At 44.7% G+C, this 22,103-nt stretch overlaps 1 protein-coding gene across 21 annotated transcripts in view; it reads left to right on the top strand.

Moving 5' to 3' along the window:
- Positions 1 to 22,103, top strand: part of DEPDC5 (DEP domain containing 5, GATOR1 subcomplex subunit) — a 205,490-nt gene that overhangs the window by 41,197 nt on the left and 142,190 nt on the right. For all 21 annotated transcript variants that reach the window (XR_012089476.1, XR_012089475.1, XR_012089474.1 and 18 more), the window contains exons 13-21: positions 1,170 to 1,273; positions 2,177 to 2,251; positions 7,491 to 7,625; positions 8,379 to 8,440; positions 9,375 to 9,448; positions 10,664 to 10,733; positions 14,887 to 14,923; positions 15,803 to 15,923; positions 20,591 to 20,811. Coding sequence is in view for 14 of the 21 variants with exons in the window: in XM_073006785.1 (XP_072862886.1) it covers positions 1,170 to 1,273; positions 2,177 to 2,251; positions 7,491 to 7,625; positions 8,379 to 8,440; positions 9,375 to 9,448; positions 10,664 to 10,733; positions 14,887 to 14,923; positions 15,803 to 15,923; positions 20,591 to 20,811 (899 nt within the window). In the remaining 7 variants the exon portion in view is untranslated. The remainder of the gene's footprint in view (positions 1 to 1,169; positions 1,274 to 2,176; positions 2,252 to 7,490; positions 7,626 to 8,378; positions 8,441 to 9,374; positions 9,449 to 10,663; positions 10,734 to 14,886; positions 14,924 to 15,802; positions 15,924 to 20,590; positions 20,812 to 22,103) is intronic.

Below are 22,103 nucleotides of genomic sequence, written 5' to 3'. Positions count from 1 at the left end.
CATTGGGTTAGTATTGTTAAAAATTGAGGTGACTTCCAGCTTTTCGCTATTCTCAACAGTATTGCCAGTGAACATTCTTACAGATAAGTTTTTAAGCATATCTTTAGTTTTTATTATAAATTCCCAGAAATGGAGCTATTAGGTCAAAGGATGGTCTGTGTTGTAAAGGCTATTTGTACAGCCAATGTACCCTCCATTAAAGTAGAAGATCCTGTTTTCCTAGCAGCAATTTCTGTGTCCTCACCAACACTGAAGGTTTTTTTTTGTTTTTTTGTTTTTTGTTTTTGAGAGGGAGTTGCGCTGTGTCTCCCAGCCTGGAGTGCAGTGGCTCGATCTCAGCTCACTGAAACGTCTGCCTCCTGGGTTGAAGTGATTCTCCTGCCTCAGCCTTCCAAGTAGCTGGGATTACAGGTGCCTGCCACCATACCCAGCTAATTTTTGTATTTTTAGTAGAAACGGGGTTTCACTATGTTGGCCAGGCTGGTCTTGAACTCCTGACCTCTTTATCCACCTGCCTCAGCCTCCTAAAGTGCTGGAATTGCAAGTATGAGCTACTGCACCCAGTATCTTTTTTTTAACGCTTCTTTCCCAATTGGATTGGCAGAAAAATAAGCTCACTGAGTCTTTTTTTTGTTTGTTTTTTGAGACAGAGTCTCGCTCTTTCACCTAGGCTGGAGTGCAGTGGTGTGATCCTGGCTCACTGTACTCCAATTACACTCTTTTTGAAACCTTGTAAGGAACCTGATGTTCTGTATTTAAAGTTGCTGTATTAGTCCATTTTCTCACTGCTATAAAGACATACCCAAGACTGGGTAATTTATAAAGAAAAAAGATTTAATTGACTCATGGTTCTGCATGGCTGTGGAGGCCTCTGGAAACTTACAATCACGGTGGAAGGCGAAGGGGAAGCAAGACACGTCTTACCATGGTGAAGCAGGAAAAAGAGCAAGCACAGGGGAAAGTGCCCCTTTTAAACCATCAGATGTCATGAGAACTCCCTCACTATCACAAGAACAGCGTGGGGGAAACCGCCCCCATGATCCAATCACCTCCCACTAGGTTCCTCCCTTGACACATAGGAATTACAATTTGAGATGCAGTTTGGGAGCGACACAGAGCCAAACCATATCAGCTGCTCAATATCCTTTTTATGATAATACTCTTTTCAGAGTGGTGGTGCAGAATGAGAGAAGAGAAGAATGGACTTCACTTCTCGTGACCATTAAAAAACTCTTCATCCAGTATCCAGTGTTGGTGCGACTGGAACAGGCAGGTACTGCTTTCATGTAATAGAAGGTGCGGTGGGACAGGAAGTGTAGGAAGAGTCTGGGAGACAGAGGAGAGATTTGTGCTTATATCTCTCCCATGGCTGTGTGCAGTTTCGGCTTTTGATCAGGTTTCTGTTTCCAGTTGGATCCCAATTGTACATTTTGTTATGCGATAAGTTCAACAGTGTCCCTCATACAGGTAGTGAGGCCTTGTGGAGCCAGATGCCTTCCACTTTTTTTTTTTTTTTTTTTTTTGAGACAGGATCTCACTCTGTCATCTAGGCTGCACTGGAGTAGAGCAGTCGTACTTTAACTTTAAACCCCTAGGGCTCAAGCAATCCTCCTGCCTCCATCTCCTGGGTAGCTAGGACGACAAGCACACACTACCATGCCCAGATAATTATTTCATTTTTTGTAGAGACAGAGTCTCACTGTGTTGACCAGGCTGGTTTCAAACTCCTCATCTTAAGCGATCTTCCTGCCTCCACCTCCCAAAGTGCTGGGATTACAGGCGTGAGCCACCATGCTCAGCCACCACTTATTTAAGAGTTCATCTTTGGGCCGGGTGCGGTGGCTCACACCTGTGATCCCAGCACTTTGGGAGGCCAAGGCGGGCGGATCACGAGGTCAGGAGTTCAAGACCAGCCTGATCAATATGGTGAAACCCTGTCTTTACTAAAAATACAAAAATTAGCCTTGCTTGGTGGCACATGCTCGTAGTCCCGGCTACTCGGGAGGCTGAGGCAAGAGAATCGCTTGAACCTGGGGGGTGGAGATTGCAGTGAGCCAAGATCGCACCACTGCACTCCAGCATGGGCAACAGAGCAAGACTCTGTCTCAAAAAAAAAAAAAAGAGAGAGTTCATCTTTCGTGAGATGTTTTTCTTTCTCTTGTGTATTTTGCTTCAGAGGGCTTTCCTCAAGGAGACAATTCTACCTCAGCACAAGGAAACTACCTGGAGGCCATCAATCTGTCATTCAATGGTGAGTAAGGATGCCAGCCAGTGTGCCAGCATCTTGCCTACCACATGACTGTGTTACTGGAAAGGTGTCCTGATCCAGACCCTAAGAGAAGGTTCTTGGATATTGCAGAAGAAAGAATCTGGGGGCGAGGCCACAGAATAAAGTGAAAGCAAGTATATTAAGGAATAGGCCAGGCGTAGTGGCTCACGCCTATAATCTCAGCACTTTGGGAGGCTGAGGCGGGTGGATCACCTGAGCTCAGGAGTTTGAGACCAGCCTGGCCAACATGGTGAAACCTCGTCTCTAATAATAATACAAAAATTAGCTGGGCATGGTGGTGCACACCTGTAATCCCAGCTACTTGGGAGGCTGAGGCAGGAGAATTGCTTGAACCCAGGAGGCAGAGGTTGCAGTGAGCCGAGATCGTGCCATTACACTCCAGCCTGGGTGACCAGAGCGAAACTCCGTCTCAAAAAAAAAAAAAAAAAGAAAAGAAAAGGAATAAAAGAATGACTACTCCATAGAAAGAGTAGGGCATTCCCGAAAGCAGGAGAAGGAACACGTCCTCCTTAGGTACCATGGTTGTTTATATGTAACAAAGCAAAAAGTCATGGGGGAGAGGTGCTCTGCTGCAAGCACTCATGACAAAGGATTGTTCCTCTTTGTGTAACTGCTATCTTTCTCAAGAATCTATATTATTTTCTTTAAAGCAAAACTTACTTTTTTTTGAGACGGAGTCTTGCTCTGTCACCAGGCTGGAGTGCAGTGACGCAATCTCGGCCCACTGCAACCTCCGACCCGTGGATTCAAGTGATTCTTCTGCCTCAGCCTCCCGAGTAGCTGGGACTACAGGTGCACATCACCACACCCAGCTAATTTTTGTATTTTTTGGAGAGACAGGGTTTCACCACATTGGCCAGAATGGTCTCAATCTCCTGACTTCGTGATCCACCCACCTTGGCCTCCCAAAGTGTTGGGATTATAGGCATGAGCCACCGCACCTGGCCTTTTTGTTTTTTAATATACTTTAAGTTCTGGGATACATGTGCAGAACATGCAGGTTTGTTACATAGGTATACATGTGCCATGGTGGTTTGCTTCACCCATCAACCCATCATCTACATTAGGTATTTCTCCTAATGCTTTTTTTTTTTTTTTTTTGTATTTTTTGGGATGGAGTGTTGCTCTGTCTTCCAGGCTGGAGTGCAGTGGCGTGATCTTGGCCCACTGAAACCTCTGCCTCCCAGATTCTAGTGATTCTCCTGCCTCAGCCTCCTGAGTAGCTGGGACTACAGGTGTGCACCACCACGCCCAGCTAATTTTTGTGTTTTTAGTAGAGACGAGGTTTCACCGTATTGGCCATGCTGGTCTCAAACTCCTGACCTCATGATCCACCTGCCTCGGCCTCCCAAAGTGTTGGAATTACAGGCATGAGCCACTGTGCCTGGTCTTTTTTTTTTTTTTTTTTTTTTGAGCCAATCTCACTCTGTCTCCAGGCTGCAGTGCAGTGGCATGATCTCTGCTCAGTGCAACCTCTAACTCCCAGGTTCAAGCGATTCTCCTGCCTCAGCCTCCCAAGTATCTGGGATCACAGGTACGTGCCACCACACCCAGCTAATTTTTGTATTTTTAGTAGAGAGTTGTACGTACCATGTTGGCCAGGATGGTCTCGATCTCTTGACCTCGTGATCCGCCCACCTCAGCCTCCCAAAGTGCTGGGATTACAGGCGTGAGCCACTGCGCCTGGCCGCAAAACTTACTCTTAAACTAAGAATACTTTCGTTCTTAAGATATTGGGACATCAGGGCTGGGCACGGTAGCTCACACCTGTAATCTCAGCACTTTGGGAGGCCGAGGTGGGCGGATCATGAGGTCAGGAGATTGAGACCATCCTGGCTAACACAGTGAAAGCCCATCTCTACTAAAAATACAAAAAATTAACCAGGCATGGTGGCAGGCCCCTTTATTCCCAGCTACTCTAGAAACTGAGGCAGGAGAATGGTGTGAACACTGGAGGCGGAGCTTGCAGTGAGCTGAGATCACACCACTGCACTCCAGCCTGGGCGACAGAGGGAGACTCCATCTCAAAAAAAAAAAAAAAATTGGAACATCAGGACGTTTCCTGGGTCTGTTAAGTCCTGAGTCTGTTGGGTAAACATTATTAACCTGTTCCCTTAACTGTAAACATCCTGTGACTAAGAATGCCTAACCTCCTGGGAATGCAGCCTAGCAGGTCTGAACCTCATTGTCCCCAGCCCCTATTCAAGATGGAGTTGCTCTGGTTTAAAGGCCTCTGACAGCTATACATGTCTCTTTATGAATGCCTGCAGACCCAGACCTAGGTGATGATGCCTCCATTCAGCTACCCCTAAAATTAATTTAAAGCAATAGCTTCTCATTGGGTGGTTGTAATGACCAACATTTAGCTCTTGGGTCTTCTGTTGACCGGTTAATTTGGTAGTCTCATCTGCTTCTCATGGTCAGGAACTACAAGGATCCTCCTTGGGTTCTTTGACTTACTCAAACCGTGTTATTATTTTCCACCCCATCCCTCAACTGCTTCTAGGTAATATTTTAAAAATCTACTTAAAAAATAAAAATTTAAAATAAAAATTAAAAAAATTAAAATCTACTTAAAGAAAAATATTACAAAAGCAGCCAGATGCCGTGACTCACACGTATAATCCCAGCACTTTGGGAGGTCAAGGCAGACAGATCACTTGAGGTCCGGAGTTTGAGACCAGCCTGAGCAACATGGTGAAACCCTGTCTCTACTAAAAATACAAAAATTAGCCAGCATGGTGGCACACGCCTGTAATCTCAGCTATTCAGGAGGCTGAGACAGGAGAATCACTTGAACCGGGGAGGTGGAGGTTGTGGTGAGTGGAGATCACGCAACTGCACTCCAGCCTGGGTGAAAAAGACACTATCTCAAAAAAAAAAAAAAAAAGGTTTTTTTTTTTTCTTGAGACGGAGTCTTGCTCTGTCGCCCAGGCTGGAGTGCAGTGGCCGGATCTGAGCTCACTGCAAGCTCCGCCTCCCGGGTTCACGCCATTCTCCTGCCTCAGCCTCCCGAGTAGCTGGGACTACAGGTGCCCGCCACCTCGCCCAGCTAGTTTTTTGTATTTTTTTAGTAGAGATGGGGTTTCACCGTGTTAGCCAGGATGGTCTCGATCTCCTGATCTCGTGATCCGCCCGTCTCGGCCTCCCAAAGTGCTGGGATTACAGGCTTGAGCCACCGCGCCCAGCCTTTTTTTTTTTTTTTTTTTTTTTTTTTTTTTTTTTAAATAAATAGGCCTGCTGCAATGGCTGACACCTGTAATACCAGCACTTTGGGAGGCTGAGGCAGGGGATCACCTGAGGTCAGGAGCTCAAGACCAGCCTAGCCAACATGGCAAAACCCCATCTTTACTAATACATAAAAAACTTGCCAGGCATGATGGTGCATGCCTGTCATACCAGCTACTTGGGAGGCTGAAGCAGGAAAATCACTTAAACCTGGGAGGCGGAGGTTGAAGTGAGCTGAGATGGTGCCACTGCATTCCAGCCTGGGTGATGGAGTTAAGACTGTCAATAAAATGAAATGAATTGAAATAAAATAAAATAAAATAAACCAAGTAAAAAACAATACTCTCCTCCTGACCCCCAGTGTCCTCTTCTTTAAGGGGAACCATTGTTAGCAGTGTGGTATGATTATCCCGGCATTTATGTGTTAGCTGAAATATATTCTTTGCAAATAACAGAAATGTATTGATTTAGTTTAAACAAAAAGGGAAGTTTACTGTAAGAATACAGAGGCTTAAGTGGAGCAGCCAGGAAAGGCTTGAACACCATGTTGAAGAACCTTAGTGGCTCTGGGAACCATAGCAGCAGGAATTATGAGAGCCATATTTCAGCTTCCAGCAACCCTGTCTCTGCTCTCTGTTCAGAATTCACATTCCTCGTAGAGAGAGTCTGATCTGCCCAGCTCCAGTTAGGTGTCCATCTGTCACTGGCCAGAGGTGGAAGTGATGATGTACATTTACATCACTGTGTATATCATCTTCCCATGTGTCTGTACACAGGTGCAGGGGGAATTCTAGAGCATGAGGTCTTCTATTAGTAAATATTTTTGTCATATTGGAATATCACTGATTTTTCATAGTAAGAATCACAGAAGCTAGAAATAAAAAGTGACTTGCCAGATTTACAAAATCATCCCAAGATTTTGGTCTACTCTTTTAAATAGTGTCTTAAATGAATACTATGTAATATAATCTAGTTATATAGTTTATATATATAATAAAATAATACATAATATATAAAAAATCTAATATAATCAAAGTTTTACTACAGACACATTTATGGATGGTTCAAATTAACAGCATGAATTTTTTTTCTTTTTTTTGACACAGAGTCTTGCTCTGTCACCCAGGCTGGAATGCAGTGGCATGATCTCTGCTCACTGCAACCTCTGCCACCTGGGTTCAAGTGATTCTCCCATCTCAGCCTCCCAAGTAGCTGGGATTATAGGTGCACACCACCGTGCCTGGCTAATTTTTGTATTTTTTGGTAGAGATGGAGTTTCACCATGTTGGCCAGCCTGGTCTCAAACTCCTGATTTCAGGTGATCCACCTGCCTCGGCCTCCCAAAGTGCTGGGATTACAGGCATGAGCCACCGTGCCCATCCCTAACAGCATGAAATTTGAGCATTTAAGGCTGCACAGGGCAAGTATTAGGCATCAATGAGGTGTATTAACAAAGGTGACAGAGACTTATTCCTGTGGTCAAGTAGTTCTTAATATAGAAAAGATAGATGTGTATACATTTAACTAGAATGTGGCAGTTGCTATAATAAAAATATGGCCCGGGTGCGGTGGCTCACGCCTGTAATCCCAGCACTTTGGGAGGCCGAGGTGGGCGAACCACCTGAGGTCAGGAGTTCGAGACCATCCTGGCCAACATGGTGGAACCCCGTCTCTACTAAAAATACAAAAAATGAGCCAGGTGTGGTGGCATGCACCTGTAGTCCCAGCTATTCAGGAGGCTGAGGCAGGAGAATTGCTTGAACCTGGGAAGCGGAGGTTGCAGTAAGCCCAGATCACGCCACTGCACTCCAGCCTGGTGACAGAGCAAGACTCTGTCTCAAAATAAAATAAAATAAAATAAAATAAAATAAAAATATGGGCAGAATGCTCTGAGAGTGTAGAGATGCTTGTTTATGACGGGGTTCTGAAAAACTGTAACATCATTATTGTGGAATTTTTGTTTTATTTCTAGTGTTTGATAAGCATTACATCAACCGCAACTTTGATCGAACAGGGCAGATGTCAGTGGTGATCACGCCCGGGGTGGGTGTCTTTGAAGTGGACCGCCTACTCATGATCTTGACCAAGCAGCGGATGATAGATAATGGTAATACTCTCTGGTTTGTGCCCTGTCTCCACATGTTCCTAGCCTGATTTTCCCTTAGAACTGTGAGCTTCACTGACTTCTTAGAGTGTGAGGAGCTCTGTATAGTGTTCTGTGTGTCACAACATCTGTGGATGTCAGTAGGTGTCAGGTGCTAAAGATTCATTGTCAGATCAGTTTGGGAAATGCCGGGTCATGCAAAGATAAGCAGGTTCCATAATGACAGGTCTTCCTCCGTTTTTAATATGTTAGTGTAGGTTGTTTTTCTCTAAAGGGTGTATCAGGGTACTCTGAGTTTCCCAAATATATTTGGCACTAGAGAAGCCTTCCTGGAGGGATGATTTCAAGGGACCCATGTGCTGTCAGCCTGTTTTCAGATGCACTATCAGATAATCTAGTCCAGTCCTCCATGATGTGCCTCGTATCCCCAACTCAGCCTCACACCCCACAATTTGATTTGTTTCATCAACAAGATGGAGTTGGGATGCTGAGGCAGTAGAATTGCTTGAACCCAGGAGGCAGAGGTTGCAGAGAGCTGTGATCTCTGACGACTGCACGTCAGCCTGGGCAGCAGAGTGAGACTGTCTCAAAAAGTGTATTTACTTCTTTGCTGCATAGGCAGCACTATGAGGTTATAAATCATACAATGGTAAGTTAGCTTTGCCTAATACACAGTTAAATAACATGATTTATAGATAGGGGTGTTTGTCTCTGCCATTCCCTCCCCACAACTCTTTTTGTCTTTTATTTTTTTAGGAATTGGTGTGGACTTGGTGTGTATGGGAGAGCAACCGTTACATGCTGTCCCATTGTTCAAGGTAATTAGATTTTGGATTTGCTTACTAAAGGCCAGTTTGAGTATAGTTAGAAAAAATCCAGGCGCTGTGGCATGCGCTTATAGTCCCACTTACTCTAGAGGCTGAAGTGGGAAGATCCCTTGAGCCTAGGAGTTTGGGTATAGTTTGTTATAAATAACTGTGAATAACTGTTGCACTCCAGCCCGGTCAGCAAAGCAAGACTCCATCTCTAAAAAAAAATTTTTTTTTTTTTTTGAGACGAAATCTTGTTCTTGTCCCCCAGGCTGGAGTGCAATGGCGCGATCTTGGCTTACTGCAACCTCTGCCTCCCGGGTTCAAGCAATTCTCCTGCCTCAGCCTCCTGAGTAGCTGTGATTACAGGCACCTGCCGCCACGCCTGGCTAATTTTTGTATTTTTAGTAGAAACGGGATTTCACCATGTTGGCCAGGCTGGTCTCGAACACCTGACCTCAGGTGATCCGCCCACCTTGGCCTCCCGAAGTGCTGGGATTACAGGCTTGAGCCACCATGTCTGGCCCTAAAAAAATTTTTTTTGGCCGGGCGCGGTGGCTCAAGCCTGTAATCCCAGCACTTTGGGAGGCCGAGACGGGCGGATCACGAGGTCAGGAGATCGAGACCATCCTGGCTAACACAGTGAAACCCCGTCTCTACTAAAAAATACAAAAAAAAACTAGCCGGGCGAGGTGGCGGGCGCCTGTAGTCCCAGCTACTCCGGAGGCTGAGGCAGGAGAATGGCATGAACCCAGGAGGCAGAGCTTGCAGTGAGCTGAGATCGTGCCACTGCACTCCAGCCTGGGCGACACAGCAAGACTCCGTCTCAAAAAAAAAAAAAAAAAAAAATTTTTTTTTAAAACCCCCAAAACAGAAAATTTAGAGCAGTTCCACATCCTACTTGTTCTGTAGCTTATCTGTGCTCTCATTTTTCCCCTTGCAGCTCCATAATCGGAGTGCTCCCCGGGATTCTCGTCTGGGCGATGACTATAATATCCCTCACTGGATAAACCACAGGTGGGTGTGATCTCAATCAATAGTAGGTGATAAGAGTTTTGACAGCTTCCTTGCCATTTTTCTTTAAATTTGTTAAGTTCTTATCATGGCACTAAACCTTTTGTCAAGAAAATGTGGAAACCAAGTTCTAACATTTGCTCAAAGTTCTCTACACGCAAAGCAGTAGCAGTATCATATGGACAGTCTATGGTGAAAAAGAATAAAAACAAAATTTTAAGGACTGACTGACTTCCACTGCTGTTCCCAAGTCCTTCTATTCCCAATTCCCACAGACCGTAGAAGACCAACATTTGTGCCTGACTTCCTTCAGCTCTAGATAAGTCTCCGCGCCTCTTTATGGGACAAGACTTCAGTGTTCCTGCTGGTTCCAGTTCAGAGATGGCTTTTCTCATCCCTCTGCTAGTGCCAGTGCCTCATCTTTTTGAACTATGACACTAATCTTATTCCATCTACCCTTCTCTTGAAAATGCCTATTTTCTTCCAAGATCCAACTCCAGCATCTCTCTTCTGTGAATTACTTCTGTGCTGCCCTGATAACTAATAGCCACTTTTTCTTCAGTGCTTCCAGAGCATTCTCTCCTTCTCTGGGTTGTCTTTCTTTCTTTCTTTTTTTAAGATGGAGTCTCGCTCTGTCGCCCAGGCTGGAGTGCAGTGGCACGATCTTGGCTCACTGCAACCTCCACCATCTGGGTTCAAGCAATTCTCTTGCCTCAGCCTCCTGAGTAGCTGGGATTACAGGTGCCTGCCACCACACCCAGCTAATTTTTGTATTTTTAGTAGAAACAGGGTTTCACCGTGTTGGCCAACCTGGTCTTGAACAGCAAGTTCATGGCAAAGTTGCAGCTATTAATTTATACTATTTGATATCATGATATTAGACTGTTTTTGACCTACAAAAGTAGCAATTTCAGGCCGGGCACGGTGGCTCATGCCTGTAATCCCAGTACTTTGGGATGCTGAGGTGGGAGGAACGCTTGAGGCCAGGAGTTTGAAACCATTTTGATCAATGTAGCCAGACTGTCTCTACCAAAAAACAAAATATAACTAATGTTTTGTAGTGACTTCTTGCAAAAGAAGTTAAAATTGGAAAGATCAGTGAAGCTGAGAACAAAGCCCATCTCAGGAGGGCTGATCCATGCCTAGTATTTTAACTGTGTTTTGAGTTTTTAAAATAAAGGGGATTTAGATTAATGACTCTGTTTGTTTCTTTTACAGTTTCTACACATCCAAAAGCCAGCTCTTTTGTAATAGTTTCACCCCACGAATAAAACTGGCAGGAAAGAAGGTAGGTTTTTATTTTTGTTAAGAGGGGTTCTTACTATGTGGTCCAGTCTTATCTTGAGCTCCTGGACTCAAGCAATCCTCCTGTTTCAGCCTCCCAAAGTGTTGGGATTACAGACATGAGCCATTCTGCCCAGCCAAGAAGGTAGATTGCATTAATCAGCAGAGAGCCTTTGTGGACTGTCACACACTGATAGGGTTATTTTATTCCTGAGGTACCCTCATCTTCCCCCATGGCCATGAACAGGGTTAAGAAATTCATCCCCAAGCTTTATAACTTTATATATTAGATAAATAAATAACAAGGCCAAAGCCAGACTGCGTGAAATACCTTTGGCAGAAATATGACCAAGACTAAGAGTTCATTTTTTGTTTTTCAAGAGTTCATTTTATGATGACATGACTGTTTTATTCAGATGCTGATGTCACTCAGATACCAGTGGGAATAAAGACAAAGATACAGATATGCATTGCAGCAAAGGGGAAATATGATAAAAAGGTCAGATCTTTTTTTTTTTTTTTTTTTTGAGACGGAGTCTTGCTCGCTCTGTCACCCAGGCTGTAGTGCAGTGGTGCAGTCTCAGCTCACTGCAAGCTCCGCCTCCCGGGTTTACGCCATTCTCCTGCCTCAGCCTCCCGAGTAGCTGGAACTACAGGCGCCTGCCACCTCGCCCGGCTAGTTTTTTTATATTTTTTAGTAGAGACGGAGTTTCACCGTATTAGCCAGGATGGTCTCTATCTGCTGACCTCATGATCTGCCCGTCTTGGCCTCCCAAAGTGCTGAGATTACAGGCTTGAGCCACCGCGCCCGGCCAAAAGGTCAGATCTTAGTATAAAGAGGTGAAAATTCTGACTGAGTGCAGAGGCTCTTGCCTGTAACCCCAGTGCTTTGTGTAGCTGAGGAGGGAGGATTGTTTGAAGCCAGGAGTTTGAGACCAATCTGGGCAACAAATATAGTGAGACCCCATTTCTACAAAAACTAAAAAAGAATTAGCCAGGTAGGGTGGCGCATACCTGTAAGTCCCAGCTACTTGGGAGGCTAAAATGGGAAGATTGCCCGAGCCCAGGAATCCAATGCTGTGGTGAGCTATAATTGTAGCATCGCACACTAACCTGGGTGACTGAGATCTTGTCTCTAGAAACAAACCAACCAAGAAAATAAATGAAAATTGTAGCAAGAATGGGAGTTCTTGTTTTCTTCTTTCCAAAGAGGTTTAAAATATATTAATAATTATACCACATTTAAAATATATTAATAATTATACCACATTTAAAATATATTAATAATTATACCACATGCTACAAAAAGTGTGGTGAAATTGACACTGGAGTACCTGGTTGGTGTATGTTACTTTTGCAAAGCATTTCAGCCTTGTGTATTGAGAGCAAATGTTTATGCTATTTGACCAGGCACTTCCATTTTGGGGCACGTGGTGTCAGGAAATAATTGAAGTGATTATATGCAAATACTTCTAGGTTTAGTTTTATTCATAATAGAAGCTGAAAACAATAGAGCAATGGCTGAACTATGAAATATCCACTTGATGGAATATATTTGCAACTGGTAAAAATGCAATTTTAAAGAACTTGAACAAGTGTTTTTTTTGTTGTTGTTGTTTGTTTTTTTGAGATGGAATCTTGCTCTATCTCCCAAGCTGGAGTGCAGTGGTGTGATCTCGGCTCACTGCAACCTCTGCCTCCCAGGTTCAAGCAATTCTCGTGCCCTAGCCTCCCGAGTAGCTGGGATTACAGGCACCTGCCACCACACCTGGCCTAATTTTTGTATTTTTAGTGGAGACAGGGTTTCACATGTTGGCCAAGTTTGTCTCAAACTCTTAATTTCAAGTGACCAGCCTGCCTCAGCCTCCCAAAGTGCTGGGATTATAGGCGTGAGCCACTGTGCCCAGCCAGAACTCGAACAAGTGGTTTTGATGTACTGTGAGAAGTAAAGCAGGCTGTTATGTTTGCAGTCCCCACACCCGAGTGCTTTCACCCCTCTGCCCTTTCCAGTAGAGCTGAATTCACTGAGGGTTGCTCCATTTGTGGCTGTGTGTCAGGGCCACTTCTTCCCTTTTCTTTTTTTAGCGGGGAGGGCTGTTAATGTTACTCTTCTAATAGGGGAAATACTAATTTGGAGCAAGCTGAGAACTCCTAGCATAAGCCATGTCAGATAGTGAAACGCTAGGAGGTGGGATTCTGTCCAGAAAGGGCCTCTCTTGCCTTCACCACAAGCATTCTCAGCCAAGTAGAACATGGAAAAACTTCTCTGCACCATGATTATTTTATTTTATTTTTTTGAGACAGTCTTGCTCTGTCATGCCCAGTGTAGTGGTGGGATCTCGGCTTATTGCAACCTCTGCCTCCTGGGTTCAATCATTTTTCGTGCCCCAGCCTCCCCAGTAGGTAGGACTACAGGTGCATGCCACCATGCCTAATTTTTTTTTTTTTTTTTTTTTTTGAGATGGAGTCTCTCTCTCTCTCTCTGGCCCAGGCTGGAATGCAATGGTGCAATCTTGGCTCACTGCAACCCCTGCCTCCAGAGTTCAAGTGATTCTTCTGTCTCAGCCTCCCAAGTAGCTGGGATTACAGGATTACAGGCGTGCACCACCATGTCCAGCTAATTTTTGTATTTTTTAAATTTTATTTTATTTTATTTATTTTTTTGAAATAGAGTTTCGCTGTGTCACCCAGGCTGGAGTGCAATGGCACGATCTCGGCTCACTGCAACCTCCGCCTCCTGGGTTCATGTGCTTCTCCTGCCTCAGCCTCCAGAGTAGCTGGGATTACAGGTGCCCACCCCTGCGCCCAGCTAATTTCTTTGCGTTTTTAGTAGAGAAGAGGTTTCACCATGTTGGCAGGTTGGTCTTGAACTCCTGACCTCAGATGATCCACCCATCTTGGCCTTCAAAAGTGCTGGGATTACAGGTGTGAGCCACTGTACCCAGCTAATTTTTGTATTTTTAGTAGAGACGGGGTGTCACCATGTTGGCCAAGCTGGTACTCCTGACAACCTCAGGTGTTCTGCCTGCCTCGGCTTCCCAAAGTGCTGGGATTACAGGCATGAGCCATTGTACCCGGCTACCATGATTATTATTATTTTTTTTTTTTTTTTGAGACGGAGTCTCGCTCTGTCGCCCAGGCTGGAGTGCAGTGGCCAGATCTCAGCTCACTGCAAGCTCCGCCTCCCGGGTTTACGCCATTCTCCTGCCTCAGCCTCCGGAGTAGCTGGGACTACAGGCGCCCGCCACCTCGCCCGGCTAGTTTTTTTTTGTATTTTTAGTAGAGACGGGGTTTCACCGTGTTAGCCAGGATGGTCTCGATCTCCTGACCTCGTGATCCTCCCGTCTCGGCCTCCCACAGTGCTGGGATTACAGGCTTGAGCCACCACGCCCGGCCTCTACCATGATTATTTTAAAGAAGCAAGAGTTAGTATTGTTGTGAAAGGTTTCAGGGTCCTGAAAGATTACCAAAAAAAATTACATAAATAGAGATGGGGTCTCACTATATTGCTCAGGCTAGTCTCAAACTCCTGGGCTCAAGCAGTCCTCCCGCCTTGGACTCCCAAGGTGCTGGGATTATAGGCGTGAGCCACTGTGCCTGGCCTTTATTTATTTAATCTGAAAAAGATTTTTAAGAAAATGTAAAAAGTGATAGCTTTATTAGCTTTTTTCCTCTACCCTTGTACTTGATTTCGGCAAATTGGGTGATCTACAGAGTGCTCAGCTCTGGTAGGTGCAGGCAGACAGGTGACAGCACCATAGTGAAGGGGGAAGCATGCAGCATTTGGGTCAGGTGGGATCTAGCTGTGGTGGCACAAACACAACAGTGGATTGACCAAGAATCTAAAGATCTGGGCTTGAATTTTGGCTCTGCCACCTGCTGAATGTGTGGCTTTGGGTAAAGTCCCTCATTCTCTCTGCAATTGAATATCCCCACTTGTAAGGAGGAGTCCATTCCCTCATTGGACAGGGTTGTGAGAGTCAGCAAGATGTGATGTGGGAATAAAGGACCGTGGTAGGTAAGTGTCAGATGTTAGCTCCTGCCTTTCCATCAGTTACAGGCTCTCTACCCTGGGAGCAGCACATACACACTGTGCCTTGTGATAAGTTCTTTTCTAGCAAAGGAAGGAGTGATTAATTATCTATTTAATTTTTCAGCCTGCCTCTGAGAAAGCAAAAAATGGCCGTGATACATGTGAGTATTTTTTGAGATTTTTTTTCTTGCTTTTAAAAAAAGAGTCAGCTGGCCGGGTGCGGTGGCTCACGCCTGTAATCCCAGCACTTTGGGGGGCCAAGGTGGGTGGATCACCAGAGGTCAGGAGTTCAAGACCAGCCTTGCCAACATGGTGAAATCCCATCTCTAAAAAAATACAAAAAAATTAGCCGGACATGATGGCGGGTACCTGTAATCCCAGCTACTCAGGAGGCTGAGGCAGGAGAATTGCTTGAACCCAGGAGGCAGAGGTTGCAGTGAGCCGAGATCACACCATTGCACTCCAGCCTGGGTGACAGAGCAAGACTCCGTTTCAAAAAAAAAAAAAAAAAAAGAACATCATGTTACCCATGACGACAAAACTATGTGAAGTCCCATAAAAAATCTGTGGAAAAGTCAGGAGACCTGAGTTCCCTTTGTGTCATGTTTGCAGGATCCCTTAATGACCTTATATTTTTTCCTGTCATCTGCAAAATGAAAAAAACTTGTTTTTCTTTTCCATCGGCCATTTGTAGGGATCAGGTAGAAAGTTTTAAACTACTAAACATATTAAGATGATTTATTTTAAGAAGGGTCACAAAAGGATGAAATGCTATCCACACCTTGCCTTTATTTAGTGCTATACAGTTCTATATTGCTTTGACATATACGTCATTTAGTCTCTACTTGATGAATAGGTTGTTACCCCATTTTTTCATGGAGAGGGTGATCACCTGTACCTTGCAGATTCTGGTGAAGATTATCTGAAGGCATCTGTTTGAAATGTATTTGGATGACAATTTATATTATTTGTGTATTTCAGCTCTCAGGCATCTGTTTGAAATGTTTTTGATAACAATTTATGTTATTTGTGTATTTCAGCTCTTGGGAGTCCAAAAGAATCTGAGAACGCCCTTCCCATCCAAGTAGATTATGATGCCTATGACGCTCAAGTGTTCCGGCTGCCCGGCCCATCCCGGGCCCAGTGCCTCGCCACCTGCAGGTTTTCTGCCAGATTCACTTGGGGGTGCATATAAAAATTGTGTAGGAAAACCTGAAGTTCAGTAGTGGCCTCTAAGAGAGCAACCTTGAAAATCTTTTCTTGTTTTGTTTTGTTTCATTTTGGGTTTTTTGTTTGTTTTGTTTTGTTTTTTTGAGATGGAGTTTCGCTCTTGTTGCCCAGACTTGAGTGTAATGGTGCGATCTCGGCTCACCGCAACCTCCACCTCCCGAGTTCAAGCGATTCTCCTGCTTCAGCCTCCCAAGTTGCTGGGATAACAGGCGTGCACCATCATGTCTGGCTAATTTTGTATTTTTAGTAGAGATGGAGTTTTTCCATGTTGGTCAGGCTGGTCTTGAACTCCCGACCTCAGATGATCTGCCTGCCTCGACTTCCCAAAGTGCTAGGATTACAGGCGTGAGCCACTGTGCCCATCTTGTTTTGTTTTTTGAGATGGAGTCTCACTGTGTCGCCCAGGCTGGAGTGCAATGACACAATCTCGGCTCACTGCAACTTCTGCCTCCTGGGTTCAAGCAATTTTCCTGCCTCAGCTTCCTGAGTAGGTGGGATTAAAGGCACGCGCCACCACGCCCAGCTAATAATTATATTTTTTGTAGAGATGGGGTTTCGCCATGTTGGCCAGACTGGTCTTGAACTTCTGGCCCCAAGTGATCCTCCTGCCTCGGCCTCCCAAAGTGCTGGGATTATAGGTGTGAGCCACCGTGCCTGGCTGGTTCTTATGGTCTTCTGAGCCAAGGGAAACAATTCACAAATTCCACAATCTTCCTCTCATCAGGCTGGCACTATCCTTGGACACAGCATTTCTTTTAAGTTTATTATTCTGAGTGGGCAAGAACTTTTCTTTCTTTAAGTCCTGCTTTTAAAAATTTGCTGCGTGAGGCCAAGGTGGGCAGGTCACGAGATCAGGAGATCGAGACCATCCTGGCTAACATGGTGAAACCCTGTCTCTACTAAAAATACAAAAAAATTTAGCCGGGCGTGGTGGCAGGCGCCTGTAGTCCCAGCTACTCGGGAGGCTGAGGCAGGAGAATGGCGTGAACCCCGGAGGCGGAGCTTACAGTAAGCCGAGATCACACCACTGCACTCCAGCCTGGGCCACAGAGTGAGACTCTGTCTCAAAAAAAAAAAAAAAAAAAAATGTGCTCTGTGGTGTTTTGGTCATATGGTAGTTGGTTTTTTTTGAGACAGGATCTCGTTCTGTCACCCAGGCTGTAGTGCAGTGTCACGATCATGGCTCACTGTAACCTCTGCCTCCTGGATTCTCTTGCCTCTGGCCTTCCAAGTAGCTGAGACTACAGGCATGCACCATCATGTCCAGCTAGTTTTTTAATTTTTTGTGGAGATGAGGTCTTACATATTGCCAGCTGGTCTCAAACTCCTGGTTGAAGCCATCTTCCCGCCTTAGTCTCCCAAAGTGCTGAGATTATAGGTGTGAGCCACTGCACTCAGCCATGTAGTAGTTTTTAATTGTGATATAGTTAGATTTACTGATCTATTCATTTCTGGGTCTTGTGTAAGAAAACACTCTCTACCCCAGAGTTACAGGTGAATATTTCATATTTTCTTCTAATATTTTATAGTCTTGGGGGATTTTTGTTGTTGTTGTTGTTTTTGTTTTTGTTTTTTTTTGAAATGGCATTTTGCTCTGTCTGCTAGGCTGGAGTGAAGTGGTGCAATCTCTTCTCACTGCAGCCTCTGCCTCCTGGGTTCAAGCGATTCTTATGCCTCAGCCTCCCAAGTAACTGGGATTACAGGCATGCACCACCACACTCGGCTAATTTTTATATTTTTTAGTAGAGACGGGGTTTCAATATGTTGGCCAGGCTGGTCTCAAACTCCTGACTTCAAGTGGTCCACCCGCCTTGGCCTCCCAAAGCGCTGGGATTACAGATTGAGCCAGCGCACCCGGCCTCATCTTGGATTTTATGCTTATGTTTATATTATTTATGTCGACTTTCTTTTTTCATGAATGTGTGAAACAACTCTAGCTTATATTTCTTTCCCTGTGTACCAAATACTGTGAATCAATTTTCCAGATTTCTTTTTTCTTTTTTTTTTTTTGAGACGGAGTCTCGCTCTGTCACCCAGACTGGAGTGCAGTGGTGCGATCTCGGCTCACTGCAAGCTCCGCCTCCCGGGTTCAATCCTTTCTCCTGCCTCAGCCTGCTGAGTAGCTGGAACTACAGGCACCCACCACCACGCCCGGCTAATTTTTTGTATTTTTAGTAGAGCCCGGATTTCACCATATTAGCTAGGATGGTCTCAATCTCCTGACCTTGTGATCCGCCCGCCTTTGCCTACCAAAGTGCTGGGATTAACAGGCGTGAGCCACTGTGCCCAACCAATTTTCCAAATTTCTTTCTTTCTTTTTTTTTTTTTTTTTTGAGATGGAGTTTTGCTCTTGTTGCCCAGGCTGGAGTGCGACGGCGTGATCTCGGCTCACCACAACTTCCGCCTCCTGGATTCAAGCGATTCTCGTGCCTCAGCCTCTTGAGTAGCTGGTATTACAGGCATGCGCCATCACGCCTGGCTAATTTTGTATCTTTAGTAGAGACGAGATTTCTCCATGTTGGTCAGGCTGGTCTCAAGCTCCCAACCCTAGGTGATCCACCCACCTTGGCCTCCAAAAGTGCTGGGATTACAGGCATGAATGACTGCGCCTGGCCAGATTTCTTAATTCTGTAGCTTTAAGCACAACTGAGTGGAATAATATTATGTCTCTTAATTTTGTGGCAAATGAACTTAGAGTGACCACATGATTGTTTTCTGTCCTCTTCCCTCATCCAGTCCTACCCGAGAATGCTTAGAGCTCAGAATTAAGTGCTGTCAGCACCCTCTCTCCTGTGTGTGGATGCTGCTTAGGGGCTCAGTAAGAGCTACTGAGGGGCTTTTCTTTGTAGTCTTTAAAAATGCTCTCATAGTTCAAGATTGGTTTTCTTTTGTCTAATCAAAGATGACAAGACCTTGTGGTACCCAGGTTGTGTGGTCTCTGAAGGCACAAATTGTGTCTTAATTGGTGCTCTACCTTTACACATGGCTAAGCATATACTGGTGTTTAAATATTTACTGTGGAAAGAACAAACATGTAGTCAGCACTTTGAATCTGTTTTCAGGCTCCGTTTAAGCTCTTACTAAAAAAATTCTTGCAGGAGGAAAGGGAGTAGCTCTGATGCCACAAGGGCAGCCCTGTTGGTGGGCTTACTCTTTCGTTCTGAGCTTTTGCATCTCTATAGGGCTTTTCTCCTTTTGATCCTTCTTCCTGTTGCTTTTAGAGGTTTTCCCCTTAGGGAATTTTATGTTTTAATAAGGATATATATATATTGTGTGTGTGTGTATATATATAATACATAAATATAATGATATATATAAAGTCTTATTAGGAAATGTTCAGACATGCTCAAATAGAGACTAGTATTATGAACAGTTATCACCATGTTGTCAGCCTTGTTTCATCACCTCTCCCACATTTAAATTTTGGATGGAGTATTTTAAAAACAAATCCCAGGATTGGCAGGGCACAGTGGCTCACGTCTGTAATCCCAGAACTTTGGGAGGCCAAGGCGGGTGGATCACTTGAGGTCAGGAGTTTGAGACCAGCCTGGCCAACATGGTGAAACCCAGTCTCTACTAAATATACAAAAAAATTACCCAGGTGTGGTGGTGGGCGCCTATAATCCCAGCTGCTTAGGAGGCTGAGGCAGGAATATCGCTTGAACCCAGGAGGTGGAGGCTTCAGTGAGCTGACATCGCGCCACTGCACTCCAATCTGGGTGACAGAGTGAGACTCCATCTCACAAAAACAAACAAACAAATCCCAGGCAGCCTGTATTTTTTTTTTCAATAGTGCGTACTTCAGCGTAAGTTTCTTTCTTTTTTTACATGTTATTTATTTATTTAGTGTCACCCAGCCTGGCACAAAGCTGATTAGTATACATTTCAACAAATAAGAATTAAAAAAAAAAAATCGCAATACCATTATCATTGGTAACAAAATTAACACTAATCCCTAAATGCCGTCTAATAGCCAGTGCATGCTCAGTTTTCTGAATTGCCTCAAAAATGTGCTTTTGCAGTTAGTTTGAAATGGGACCTAAACAAGATACACTTTTTGCATTTGGTTATAATGTCTTTTTTGTGTGTGTGTGACAGTAGAATGCCTTGCTTTCTACATTTGGCTGATTGTTGCCTTGTAATGTTTAAGTTTTCCTCTATTCTGCAGATTCCCTGTAAACTGGCAATTATCTCTGGAAGCTTGATTAGATTTAGATTCAAATTTGAGGGTGAGAACACTTCCCAGGCACTGTGTACTTTCTCCCACATCACATCCTATCTCTCTTCTCATTCTGTTTTTTGTGATGTGAGATTAATCAGTGGGATCAGGTGGGGTCAGCCTGGAGCAGTCCTTTCTTTGCAACTATGATCCTAGGACTTTGGCCACATAATGTCTGTCATTTCTCTCCTCTCTTATATAACATCTCAAGCTGTTAAGGGTGAAGTACCACATATAGGTTTCCTGCTTGTAGATCACACTGGGGATTTTTGTTATTGGGTTCCCATGTGGCTTGGGCTGGTGATGGGTTTTAGAGTTTTAACTCGAGGTAGGACAGCATCCTTCGCTTGATGGTAACTTTTTGTCTCTTGCCTGGCAGGTCTGTGCGAGAGCGAGAGAATCACAGTCGAAAGAGTGCCAGCTCCTGTGATGTTTCATCCAGCCCTTCCCTACCAAGCCGCACACTACCCACTGAGGAAGTGAGGAGCCAGGCTTCTGATGACAGCTCCCTGGGCAAGAGCGCCAACATCCTGATGATCCCACACCCCCACCTGCACCAGTATGAAGTCAGCAGCTCCTTGGGATACACCAGCACTCGAGGTAAGAGTGCTGAAGCACAGACCGAGCCAGGGACATCTTTCTTAATACAGTGGGTGACTGGAGTTGGGAGGATTGGTCAGAGGTGGGGTGTAAATCCCACATCTTAATTATTTCTTTGCCAGTGCAGTAGGTACAAATCACTTTAGCTGTTAGCTATGTGTATATTATACTTTTTTTTTTGGTGACAGAACACCCAGGCTACAGTGCAGTGGTGCAATCACAGCTCACCTCAGTGTGGCCTTGAACTCCAGGACTTAATCGATCCTCCCTCCTCAGCCTCCCAAGTAACTGGGACTATAGGCATGCCACCACACCCAGCTGATTGTTACATTTTTTTGTAGAGATGGGGTTTCACCATTCCCAGGCTGGTCTTGAACTCCTGGGCTCAAGGGATCCACCCATTGGCCTCCTAAAATGCTGAGATTACAGGCATGAACCAATGTTACTGCACCCTGCCTCTATTATACTATTTTTTGTTTAGCCTTTCTTCATCCATCATTTAACTATATACCTTTCCATATATTAATAGAAAGCTTTTCTTAGGCCTAGGGTCAAAAGGGTTTATTTCCTTATCATTTCCATTTGTGCCATACATAAAACAACCTCTGTCTTATGTTGCATTTTAGTTTCTCACTTACCGGTCCAGCGCAGTGACTCACACCTGTAATTCCAGCACTTTGGGAGGCCAAGGCAGATGAATCACTTGAGGTCAGAAGTTTGAGACCAGCCTGGTCAACGTGGTGAAACACTGACTTTACTCAAAATACAGAAATTAGCTAGGCGTGGTGGCAGGTGCCTGTAATCCCGGGTACTCAGGAGGCTGAGGCAGGAGAATCACTTGAACTTGGGAGGTGTAGGTTGCAGTGAGCCGAGATTGCACCACTGCACTCCAGCCTGGGTGACAGAGGGAGACTCCATCTCAAAAAAAAAAAAAAAAAAAAAAAATTTTTTTTTCACTTACCGGGTTTTTTTTTTTAACTTTTATTTGCATTTATTTTGTGCTGAATTTATTCCCATACTATCAGTTTTTGTTTCTTCAATTTTTTTTTCTTTTTTTTTTCTTTTCTTTTTTTTCTGAGACAGAGTCTCACTCTGTTGCCCAGGCTAGGGTGCAGTGGCATGATCTTGGCTCACTGCAACCTCTGCCTCCTGGGTTCAAGTGATTGTCCTGCCTTAGCCTCCTGAGTAGCTGGGATTACAGGCACACGCCACCACACCAGCTAATTTTTGATTTTTTTTAGTAGAGATGGGGTTTTGCCATGTTGGCCAGGCTCGTCTCGAACTCCTGGCCT

This window comes from Chlorocebus sabaeus, chromosome 19 (assembly GCF_047675955.1).
Source record: "Chlorocebus sabaeus isolate Y175 chromosome 19, mChlSab1.0.hap1, whole genome shotgun sequence".
NCBI classification, from domain to species: Eukaryota; Metazoa; Chordata; class Mammalia; order Primates; family Cercopithecidae; genus Chlorocebus; species Chlorocebus sabaeus.
The sequence above is the reverse complement of the archived record's forward strand: the minus strand, read 5'-3'. Positions and strand labels throughout refer to the sequence as shown.